This window comes from Erpetoichthys calabaricus, chromosome 11 (genome assembly GCF_900747795.2).
Source record: "Erpetoichthys calabaricus chromosome 11, fErpCal1.3, whole genome shotgun sequence".
Lineage (NCBI taxonomy): Eukaryota > Metazoa > Chordata > Cladistia > Polypteriformes > Polypteridae > Erpetoichthys > Erpetoichthys calabaricus.
In genome coordinates, this window is record NC_041404.2 from 74,997,318 (window position 1) to 75,009,717 (window position 12,400).

A 12,400-nucleotide genomic window follows, 5' to 3' on the forward strand; every position below is an offset into this window, starting at 1 on the left:
GATTATTGGCTAATTGAATATGTTTGTTGCTAGGCTGGCTTGCGTACATTGCAGAATATTGGGCCTGAAATCCGCCTGGCAATGTCATGTGACCTGGAAGAGGGGGAGGAGGAGGATGAAGAAGAAGACGAAGAGGAAGAGGAGGAAGATGCAGGAGAGGACGATGATGCTCATTATAAGGTCAGTTGTAACAGCTTACTTCCACATGCACTCAACTGGTACTCTTCTAAAGAGGTTGTTATTTTACTGTGTTGGCTATGCCTGTGGGAAGAGTTTCCCACAGCTGAATAAAAGTTTGTGTTGCGCTGGACTTGTGCCTCGTGTCTGCCTGTGTCAGGTTTGGGTACCTGATTTTCTCATGCTTATTTCCTAATTTCATGTGAAACTGCCAGAGCTTAAGGCAGGTAGTCAAAATGTACAGAGTCAGTTGTTCAGAGTCTGAATAATGACCCTAATATGACAAAAATGTCAAGGATTATTCTGGCTTTGCAAATTTTCAAAAGTACCCTGTGGTGAAGCAAGTAAGTGGACCGTGGCAGTGAGTGTTTGTTTTTAAACTCCAGTGCAGCTCAGTTTTGGTGTGTGGGTGTGTGTGCTTGCTGCACAAAGCCAAGTGGCCCCAAAGGTATTTAATGGGGAAATTGGCTGATCATACATTAATAATAATAATAATAATACATTTTATTTATATAGCGCCTTTCCCATGCTCAAGGCACTTACAGAATATAATAAAGAACGGCAGCGTATACAGTATATAGCATTGTACAAACCAGATAAATAAATAAGGAAGATTAAGACAGTGAATTCTAAAAAAAAAAAAAACAGACAACATAATTGATGGTCTAGCACACACACATACAGGTTACATTAGCATCTTGACAGAGAAGTAAACTGAGAGAAGGGTAATAAAGTCAAATAGAGCTAAAAGCCTTCCTGAACAGATGAGTTTTGAGTTGTTTTTTAAAACAATTCATGAAGTCAGCTGACCTGATTAATTTCGGTAGGTCATTCCAGAGTCTGGGCGCTATACAGCTGAAGGCCCTGTCACCCATGGAGTGTAGATTAGTGTGGGGTACAACAAGATTGCCAGAATCAGAGGACCTTAGTGGGCGGGCAGGCACATAGTGATGGAGAAGGTCACTGATGTAGTTTGGCGCGAGGTTATTTAAGGCTTTGTAGGTTATTAGTAGGATTTTATATTCGATTCTGTAAGACACAGGGAGCCAGTGGAGACGGAGCAGGATGGGTGTTATGTGCTCGCTGCTGCTGGTTCGAGTAAGTACTCTTGCAGCTGAGTTTTGAATAAGCTGGAGCTGTGATATAAGATTAGAAGGGGCACCTTCCAGTAGGGAATTACAATAATCGATGCGTGATGTGATAAAAGCATGGACAAGTTTCTCAGCATTAGAGAAGGAGAGGAAGGAGCGAACACGGGATATGTTACAGAGGTCAAAGTAAGAAAGTTTCTTAATGTGATTTATGTGGGAGGAATAAGAGAAGGACGAATCAAAAATGACGCCAAGATTTTTTTACAGTAGAGGCAGGTCTGATGAGATCACCGCCAAGATAGACTGGGAAGGAGCTCATTTTATTAAGTTGCATTTTAGTCCCAATTTGCAGGAGTTCAGTTTTATTGCAATTTAATTTTAAAGAGTTCTGCTCAATCCAGGTTTTAATTTCACTAAGGCAGGTTGTGAGCTGAGAAAGCTCTGATGAAGTTCCACTTTTAACATTGAAGTAGAGTTGAGTATCATCTGCATAAAAATGATAACCCAGTCCATAGCTACGGATAATATGGCCAAGGGGAAGCATGTAAATACAGAAAAGAAGAGGACCGAGAACAGAGCCTTGAGGGACTCCTTGTGTGACTGGTGCTGAGCTGGATCTGCTCTTGCCAAGACTAACAAACTCTTGCCTATCAGTCAGATAGGACTTGAACCACTGGAGGGCAGTGCCAGAGATACCCAGCATGTTCTCCATTCTGGACAGTAGGATGTCATGTCTGACAGTGTCAAATGCTGCACTGAGGTCTAACAGAATTAATATGCTGGTTTGTCCAGAGTCTGCTGCCATAAGCAAATCATTGGTTACCCGTAGCAGAGCAGTTTCACAGCTGTGCCGCGCCCTGAAACCAGACTGAAAGGGTTCCATCAAATTATTAGAGGTTAGGTAATTGGTGAGTTGGGAAGCTACAACACGCTCAAGAACTTTTGACAGGAAAGGTAAGTGGGAAACAGGCCGGAAATTGTTAAGATTGTCAGCATCAAGACCAGACTTTTTTAACATTGGGGTTACAGAAGCAATTTTAAAAGTGAGCGGCACAGAGCCAGTGTCAAGTGATGAGTTTATTATTGTTGTAACAGTCGGGATTATGGCATGAAGGCAGGATTTAAGTAGTGTGGTGGAGATGGGGTCCAGTACACAAGTAGTCAGCCTCATCTTACAAAGCAGGTTATTAACAGACGCAGATGTGACTGGTGAGAACTTAGAGAAGGAGCTGGATGGAGTGGGAAAACAGGGAGAGATATAAACAGATGATGTTTTTATGTTAGTTGAATTATTTAGATCGTTAATTTTGTTACGGAAAAAGTGGAGGAATTCCTCACAGACTTCAGTAGAAGAGGAAGTTGGGCCAGATGCGGGTTGGAGTAGTTTATTAACTACAGAGAACAGAACCCTTGGCCACTTTCTATTATTCTGCCGTAATAGGTGTTCTTGGCAGAAGTTAGTGCTTCTCTTTAAGCTCTTTGGTGGTCAGAGAAAGCCTGGATGTGCACGGTGAGGCCAGTCTTACATGACATTCTCTCAAGGCGTCGGCTAGCTGCTTTCAGAGATCGCAATTCTGAGTTATACCAAGGAGCTGAACGTTTAAAGGAAACCTCCTTATGTTTTAAAGGAGCTGTTTTATCTAATGCTGAATGAAGGGCTGAGTTATAGTGGTCAACAAGACTATCTAGTGTTGATGGAATAGGTGAAGACAGTAAAAGATCAGAAATGAATCCAGAAAGGATAGAGGGACAGATATTTTTAAGGTTTCTGTAAGAAATTTGTCGTTTACAGGTAAGAGGAGGGAAAGGCAGTGAAACAGTGAAAAATACTGCTTTATGGTCAGAGAGTCCCAAATCAGTGCTGTAAATGTTGGCAACAGATAGTCCAGAAGTGCAGATCAGATCCAATATATGACCACCAGAGTGGGTGGGAAAATCAACATGTTGTGTCAAGTGAAAACAGTCCAGTAAGGATAGGAATTCATTCCTCAGTTTAGATGTGGGGGTGTCAATATGGATGTTGAAATCACCAAGAAGGATAATTCTCTGAGAGTAAGAGCTTAGGTGGGTCAAAAGTTCAATCAGATCGGATAAGAAGGATGCATTGTATTTTGGGGGACGATAAAGAACAATGAGTGAGACAGGACGTGATTTTGTTATTAGTTTAAGAGCCAGGCACTCAAAAGACAATGAACAATCAACTGGGATTCGTTTAATGTTTAAGTTAGTTCTGACAATTACTGCAAGCCCACCGCCGTGTCTTGAGCTGCGAGGCTCTGTGTGGAAAGTGAAACCAATTGGAGTCGCCTCTGTGAGAGAAGCAAATTCTTTTGGTTTTTGCCAAGTCTCCGTTAAACACAGAATATCAAGTTTGGTGTCAGTGATGAGTTCTGACAGCACCAATGCTTTGCCATTAAGAGACCTCGAGTTAAATAGTGCAATGTTAGTTAATGAGGCTTCTTTTTGCACAGAGCCGCGATCAGGGTTTATTTCCACATAATGTAAATTTGGCACACTGACACTTCTATTTCCAGGGTCATGAGAAGGACGGCGTATTCCTGAGCAAATGCTGCCAGTGGTCTTTTCATTCGCAGCCTGGCGGTGGCGGCGACCTAACCCGCGATGTATATGTTTCGGGCACTGCAAAATACCAGCGTCCTTTAGGATGTTCCAATCAGACCATTTGCTCTGGACAAACTGTTTAATAAGAAGGAGCTTGTCATGAGAGTATTTTAGCATGATACTGGGCAATACTTATCTGAATAGCAGTGGAGAAGCAGCACAGCACAGCGGAACCGGTAGGACAGGCGGGTGTGGTAGCATAGGTGAGCGGCGATAGCAAGCAGCAGAAAGCATAGCAGGAGGAGGTAGCAGGATTTGGAGGTTCCAATATACAGCCACAAGCAGTAACGCTTGGTAATTTCAGGCGTGATCGCCCCGGAGCCAAAAGCCAGATTAATATGAACATCAGATCAGTTTCCAGTCGTAGAGTACTGTAAGATGAAACGGGAGCAGATCAGCATAGCGAATTTAATATAATCACGGAGACAGATCATCCCGAGGTCCTAGATTGCCAAGTACAAAGAAATGTTCGTAGGTTCTCGTCCCATGATCCACAGACTCAGCTGTTCCCAGTCAAAGTAGAGTCCATAAAATCTATAAATATTAAGCCAGATCCATACAATTCGAGTCAGCTGTATCCACGAACTATACGTACAATAAAAGAAATAAAACAAGCGTAAGAAAGTGTAGAATTAAGGCGAAGTTTGTGAAAAGTGTTGTTAACAGGGAGGAGCGGCAAACATCCGTGTGCCAGCGTCCCCTCACCTTTGTCATTCACTTAACAAAATAACAAATGCAAATGCGGCCAATTCAACTGGTTCCCTCATTGACAGGCAGTGGATCGTTAATGGAAGCACCTGCGCCCACAAGTATAAAGAGTGCCTGAGGAGAGCGATAGGGGAAAAAAGAAAGAGCAAAAGGAAAGGAGTCAAGGAAGTAAGAGCAATGGAAAAAGACAGTGGAAGAGATTGGCTGAAGCTAGTACGGTGTGAAGTCAGCAAAGTGGTCAGGGGAAGCCCCACAAAAGCAGCTGAGTGAGGGGTACTCCTAGGGTGGTCAAGATCACTCTTGCTGAATAACAGAAAGCAGGAGCAAAGGTGAGAGATCCTGCAGATGCAGTCAATGCAAGAGAATCAGGCTCAGTACATCCCAGTGGTTGCTGATTGACAGGTGGTCAGGATGGGAGTCGTTTGGGGGCCACTGTCACAAGTATCTCATCTTCACTGAGTATACCCAGGAGTTAGGTGACCAGAGTGAGAATGAAGAGAGAGAGTGAGACAGATGAGGACAAAGAAAGAGCAACAGTTAAAGGCTGACGCAGACCCTGATTTTATCTTTGGCTTGATTGCTTATTTGTAAGATCATTTAGTTTACTTTTAATTTCCTCACTTGAGCACTGTGTTTTTATGGATTATTTATTTATTTATTGAAAGAAGATTGTGCACTGCAGCTTTTTGCACATGTTTGGATGTTTGTTGCATTTTGTTTGGATTAAAAAGCACAAAGCACTGTTTAGCCCCTGACTTATTGTTGTGTGTCCTCATTGCACAAGTCTGTCTTGGTAGATGACTGTCGATGTACAGGTGCAAGAAGGAAAGATGCCAGCTGTGGGCAACTCAGGCATCACTTATCCCCAATAAAACTTTTTTTTAAATATATAATTATTTGTCTATTAAATACACTTAAGCAATTGGGGTTATTCAGTGTAACAGATCGCAGATATATTTATACAGTATATGTATAATCAGTGCATCCTCATTGATTTTTGTGATTCCGTAAACATTTCTGAATTTAGGTAGAAAAGATGATTGTTGGAGTTACTAGGACTTGGAAAAAATCATTAGCAATTATTTCACAATAGTTTAATGAATATCCTATTTTGGAGTAAGATGATTCTATATTATTTAATATTTTAAATAATAAGAAGCTGTGAGTCTTATATTATAAAGGAGGGATCTTCCCAGATCAAAAACAAAAGTAGTATACAAACAATTTTTTGGCAAAATGACAAAAGAAGGGCCTTAACCTGGACTAATGTTATTAAACAATAATAACTGACAAACTTCTGTGTATAAAGTGGAAACACCTGATAATTTTTTTTTCATATAGAAAATTATTTTCTTTAATGTACTATAGTATGCATTTAGTTCCATCCTCTTTACTTTTTCTTGTTCTATACAGAGTGACAGTACGATATCAAACCGCACAGGCCACGCCTCTGTAGACCGCCGCAGTTCAAAATCCTCTGTGGCTGCTCAGTCCACCCACTCCATTGGCAGTATAGGTGGTAATTCAGGAGGAGGAGAAGGAGGAGAATCCATGACCAACATAGGTGTGGGACATCGGCGAGTTTCAGTGGCAAGTCTACATAAAAATCATGTTCCTAATGGTGGTATGACCTCAGGGCAGGCAACAGAGAACAGTGACGCTGGAGGAGGAGAGGATGACACTAACAGCAAGCCTGGAACAGACCATCTTCCCAAAGCCATTTCTAACAGGTGAGCATCGGTCTTTTCTTATCTTTTCTTATAAGCTCTGCTAATTAGGTGATTTCATGGTTTATCTGATGTTTTGAAAATGATGATAATCAAATATTCTGATTTGTAGGTAACAGAAAAGTATAGGTGATTAGTGTTTTGGCACTTTTTAATTAGTCATTTGCACCCAAAAATTCATAGCATAAGTCTAAATTCAGATTCTGCTATGCTGTGTTAAATCATCTAAGCTCTCCAGTCTTTTTACACCAATAGATCCTATTAATGGAGTTTAAACTATATAAATCATAAATGAGACCACTAATGAAAAAATGTATCTGAGTGTTAAGTGTATGCTGCTCACCCAACCAGTGAGACAATTGAAAATACCGGTCGTGGTGGTGGTGGTGGTGGTGGTGGTGGGGGTGCCGCCTTACTGCTTAACTTTGTCTGTGAAACAGATAATGCTGTCTTGAATTTCCTGAAGACCTTAATAACATTTTTATAAACATAAAAAATATGCATGTAAATGCAGACTTGTTGATTGTATACATACATACAGTATAACACATATTCAATTTGTCAAGGAAGCATAAAAGAGCTATAGACTATATGTTGTCTTGGAATGGTATAAAGATGCAGTAGAATGAGCCATCATATGCTGGCTAATACGTATGCAGAGAAGGCATAAAGTGACATACTGTACTTCTACATAACAGAAGTGTATATAAGTCTTGCAAGCCCAGTGCCATCACAAACACAAACACATAGCACAAAACCGTGACTCTGAAAAGATTGAGACTCCAAGTATCATTTCAAAAACGCAATCCTCCGCTGTTAAAGGGGAGTAATATTAATTTTGTTATTTGTTTTTTCTTTTCCATCTTTCAAAATAAAGTAGAGCTCGTTATTATGACAGATATATGAGGTAAGATTTTTAGGGGTGGAATCACTTCTGTCCCTATGCTCATATAGTCATGCATTTTTTGGAATATTTCCATTGTTTTAATTCATCATGGCTTTACTTATTTCTTCATTTATGTGTTTCATTTTCTTTATAGTATGTTGTGCTGTGTCATTGCATTGCTTTCATTATTTTAACTCTGTTTTACACAACAACATTTTATGATTAGTATAGAATAATATGATTGTTTGTTGATAAAGATATATGAAACCCCCTTATTTTTATACAGTAGATACTGCGTTAAATCTGTTAAGTGCTCCCTGTCTAACTCCATGTTTTTGAGCCAAACAGTTTCTTAACCGGATACCTCTTACCACTTTATATGAAAGAAGCTTGTTGATTGAAATACAGTATCTGTGCTGAATTTTAAGTCCTAGATAGCAAATTATATTTTTTATTTCATTTTCATACATATTATTCTTGGCTAGTTTTTGCTTAGTTCTTTGTATATCATTAGTTAGAGCAGCCACTTCATGATGAACACGTTTTATCGCTCTTTATTTTATATTGCATCATTAACATGAACTATTGCTGTCTCTACACAGGGCTAACAAGATTATAATATGCTAGCATATATAAGAGTTGATCAGTACTATAAAAGGAGGCATTATTGCCAATGACAAAAATGTATCACTAACTCACGTCAAGAGGACCTTGGAAGTATGTTTAACAATTTTGACAGGGCAAGTATCAAAAGAACAAATCCAGGACAGTTAATGTATAATAAAGGCAGAGTGGTGACTCTGAAGCAAGGGATTTGCACTGGCAATTGGAAGGTTACCAGTTCAAATCCCATAAATGCCAGAATTGATTCCACTCCATTGGGGCCTTGAGCAAGGCCCTTAACCTGCAATTGCTCCTTCTCGCGTATGACGTTAACCTGCATCCAGCCCTGCAAACAGGTCCTCCCAACATGCAGGGAAAACTTAGGGGTTGGTGGCAGGATTGGGACTCCAGCCACTGTAATTCTGGATTCCATTCCATAAACTAGTGTGGTGCTGAGGCGTCATCCATTGTACAGCTGCGCCTGGGTCCTAATTTGGGATCCAGAGGTGGTTCATTGTGTAGTGGGTACAGCAATGTGCTGTATCAGTGCATGCTTCCAACCTCTCTCTCTTACTGTGTAAATTATGACAATATGGTACATAGAAAAAGTGATTGACAAAGTAGCATTGAGTAGCAAAATTCATCAAGCATAGCTACAGTGTAAAGATACAAACTAATAGAAAACATTCGGGTCAAGCTCAAGGGTAGTAGACAAGCTTAATATAGTACTATGAGATGACAGAACAATCACTTTGAAAAGCAAAAACCATATAGATTTACAAATGAAAGGGCAACAAGTAAAACAACAGAGAAAACAAATGGGGTTTTAGCGTGAATTTAAATGTCTAGGTACATGGAGCATCATGAATAGGTTTAGAGTTTACTGAGTAGGCACTACAAAACTGAGAATTGTAAAATATGATTTTGGAAGAGTATGGGGGCCAACATCAAAAGGTCTCAGCTGTCCGAATTATATGGTATAGCATCATAGACAAATATTCTCTTATGCTGGAACAAGTCATTTGTAAGTCAGTTTCAGAGCTTTGAAGAAGATTGAGTGCTTGAATGGTTTAACTGTTGGCCAGTGAAGATGGGTCAACTCAGGGTAATTGAATTATAGTGTCTGGTAGCAGAATGCTGGATCTGTTGATATTTCACAAACAAAACTGTTAAGAAAAGCACCAAAGTAGTGTAACCAAGAAGTAATAAAAAATATTGTATTTTAAGCGTTTAATCTAGAGACCTACACTCAGACCCTGGCAATGTTCAGCTGATAATGAAATGGAACTACAATGTATAACTGCAGCCTAGTTGTGAGATTCAAAGGCCAAGAAGGTTCCACTCATCCCAACTTAGTTTGTTTAGACAATTCAGAAGCATTTTGTAGTCTACAATCAAAAATAGATTGGCAGTGTGGTGTAGCATTTAAAGTTTTGGAGTTCAAACCCTGAGGCTGTGGGTTCAAATCCTGCTACTGACACTGTGCGGCCCTGAACAAGGGTAACTTCACCTGCGTGTGCTCCTATTGGGGAAAAAAAAAACAAAACAAAACAAATGTAGCCTATTCTATCTTTCAGTTGTTGTAAGTCACCTTGGACGAAGGCATACAGCAGCTATGTAGAGAAGTAATGGTGCAGAAGATCAGCATCACCAGTGTTAAGGAGGAGTTTTTCCCAATTTATACTGGGCAGTTGATGTCTGAATCTAGACTGGACATTTTCAAATGGTTTTTAGGTTGATGCTTACTAGACAGAGAACAAACTATGAACTGAAACTTATCAGCCAAGAAAGAAAGATAATATTGGAAGAACTTTGGAGAGGAAAGAGGGGTCAAAGTTTGTCTTCTTGAGTACAATTACTGTACAACTCTTTTAGGCTTCAGAGAAGCAGGAATTGAGCTTGAATGAAGAAAAAGATTGATAGTGTAGGTGATCAAAGAAATACATAAGAAATCAAAGAATGTAAAGTTCGATCATATACATCATCAATATAGGCCTTAAGACAACAATAATCATGGCTGCTAAGAAATTTAAAAATGGAAAAGTTAAGAGGTCTGTTAATTTTTTTACATTTAAGGTGTCTAACTTAAAGGTTTTCCATTGTTGTTTCTTGTCCTAGTGTGTATATAAACACAGGGAACTCCAGTTTCTGCATTACATCTTGCCAGAAGAAGGGGCCTGAGTTGCCTCGAAAGCTTGCATATTGTAATCTTTGTAATTAGCTAATAAAAGGTGTCATTTAGCTTGACTTCTCATTACATCCATAATGGCTAACACGGTACAACACCCTAGTATAACTTTCAAAAACATAAAGTATCAGTTGACATGGTTTTTATGTAAAGTATTTTTAAGCATATATTTGTGAGGTTTAATTATGAAAGTAGTGAGTAATTCTCAAATAAAAAGACAAAAAAAATAGAAATTAAAAAAATAACATAGTAAACCTAATAGTTAAGGGAAATTATTCTTACAAAACGAGTGGATTAACATTACATGAAAGAGAATAGAAGAAGATATTGAATAGATTCTTGTGCAATTAAATCAACAATAGTAATATATATATTATTTTTGTTGAAAAGCAAAGCATGGATTACAATATATTTCTGACTCTGCAGAATAAAATCACACATAAATTATTTAATCACTGATTTCAATTAACAAAAGAATTACCCTATCATTAAGTAAGAGAATTGGTGGAAGACACTGCCATCTCTGGAGACAAGTAAGAGAAATACTCATTCCTGTCTTTTTTTCCAGGTTTTCATACTTTAGAATGATACAATGTCCCCCACCTCTCTTCCACAAGCTCTATTCTGCACAATTGCTTTCATCTTGTGCGGTGTCTGAAATCATAACACTTAAACACGTCATTTAACATTTTTAGTTCTCTCAGAAGGCAGAAGTAAAGCTTCTGAACTTTAGATTTTCTGTTCACACCAGATGGAAAATTCATCACTAAGCATTGTCAATGCCTTTCTGCTCAGATTAATCTGAAACTACAGCAGCTGAGCACACTTCATTGACCTTTGATGTTGATGGGGAGGCTGGGAGTTGTGGGGAGCTAGCTGCATAATCAAATTAATTTAGCAATATAAAGAAATGACAGAACCACTTTGTCATATATACTTAATGCATAAAATTACAGTATTTATGATTTTCTTTCCCAGCTACCAGTTTTTGTGAATAGAAGCGATTGTCAGTGTTTTCAGAATACCACTCTTGCACTTACATTACTACCGTCAAAGGCAGAGAAGAAGCTATCAGGATGGCCTCCTGGGTTTATATGGAGTATCCATAAACAGTAGAATAAATCAAGGATTCCAAAAAAAAATGAAAACAAGTGATCAAAAAATAGACCTTACCCAATAAGACCTTAATAACCTTACAGCTCCAGCTATTTAGTCATCATACAACAAATGCCCAAATCAGAAAACTGAGCTTTAAATGTTACTTACATACTCAAACCAGGGTTACTCATAAAAAGTGTAAGACTGTTTGTTGTTAAAAATTGTATCTTGAAACCAGGCAGCATTTAACTGTTAAAAGCCTATATTTATTGTTTTATATACAATTATATTCATTTTTAAGAATGAGTGATCCTGGAAGTATCTATTTTTAAAACACTCAGTAACACATCAAAGTAAGCGTACTCAGAGGTGTCCAGTGGATCTGCTTGCATTAAACATTTTGCACAAAACAGGTGAGACATTTGTTGAGAGATTATTCGTAAACTAGAGAAAAACTGCAGTTTATTGATGCAACGTAGGCCAATGTGTGTGGGTCATGAATTAGTATTGTATAAAAACATGATTGTGCAGTTGCTTTCCCAAGAAATTGGTGGGCTGTGGAGGATGTGAAGCGGATTGTAAGTAGCCTTCCAGAATGTGCCACACATACTGTAATAAAGAACAATCCAAGTGTAGTGGACATACTTTTCCAGTTGGAAAGTGGAATCCAGCACGGCCGCCTCAATGGGTTGTATGATGAGTCACATGATCTTCTTGATAAATATTTATGTAACCAAACACCTGTAAGCAGCAGAAACAAGCAACTGTTGTAACTGATGACATTCCTTATCATGACATTGACTGTTCTTGTAATGTACTTTCCAAGACTTTTTCCCAGATTTCACTATTGCCTGCATCATTTCAGAATGACAATCCTATGGGTACAGGCCCTTAAGCAAAGAAGAACTTGTTGAAGGTCAGCACATGCCAGTTCATGGCAATTCAGTTAATTCTGACCTAATCCCAGTCCTGATACTGTAGGCAATGGCAAGCAGTCAGTTGTACACATCATGATAGATGCCATGAACGGTGTTCCATTTTTGCAAATGTTGAACCATCGCTGGATAGAGGCACTATTTAACAATCCATGGGAGATACTACAACTCTGTAGTGAGAGTAAAATAATTAAATACATGCAGATATGCTGTTGTGAAAGTTAAAGTTGCTTAGTGCCATGCAGGTTTATTGGTTTAAAGGGTTATCACTATCGCATGTACAGAGTGCAATGAAATTCTTACTTGCATATACTAATCAACACATAATACATCACCATTCTCTGGCATCATGATTAATGAGTATG

General features: G+C 38.8%; 1 protein-coding gene across 4 annotated transcripts in view; it reads left to right on the plus strand.

Moving 5' to 3' along the window:
* The window catches only part of LOC114661328 (voltage-dependent L-type calcium channel subunit alpha-1D-like), a 232,888-nt gene that overhangs the window by 214,195 nt on the left and 6,293 nt on the right, over positions 1–12,400 (plus strand). For 2 of the 4 annotated variants that reach the window (XM_051933788.1, XM_051933789.1), the window contains exons 41-42: positions 34–180; positions 6,012–6,328. In XM_051933788.1, the coding sequence (XP_051789748.1) occupies positions 34–180; positions 6,012–6,328 (464 nt within the window). Of the gene's footprint in view, positions 1–33; positions 181–6,011; positions 6,329–7,202; positions 7,233–12,400 lie in introns of all 4 variants that reach the window. The other 2 variants (XM_051933786.1, XM_051933787.1) reach the window with 2 other exon arrangements.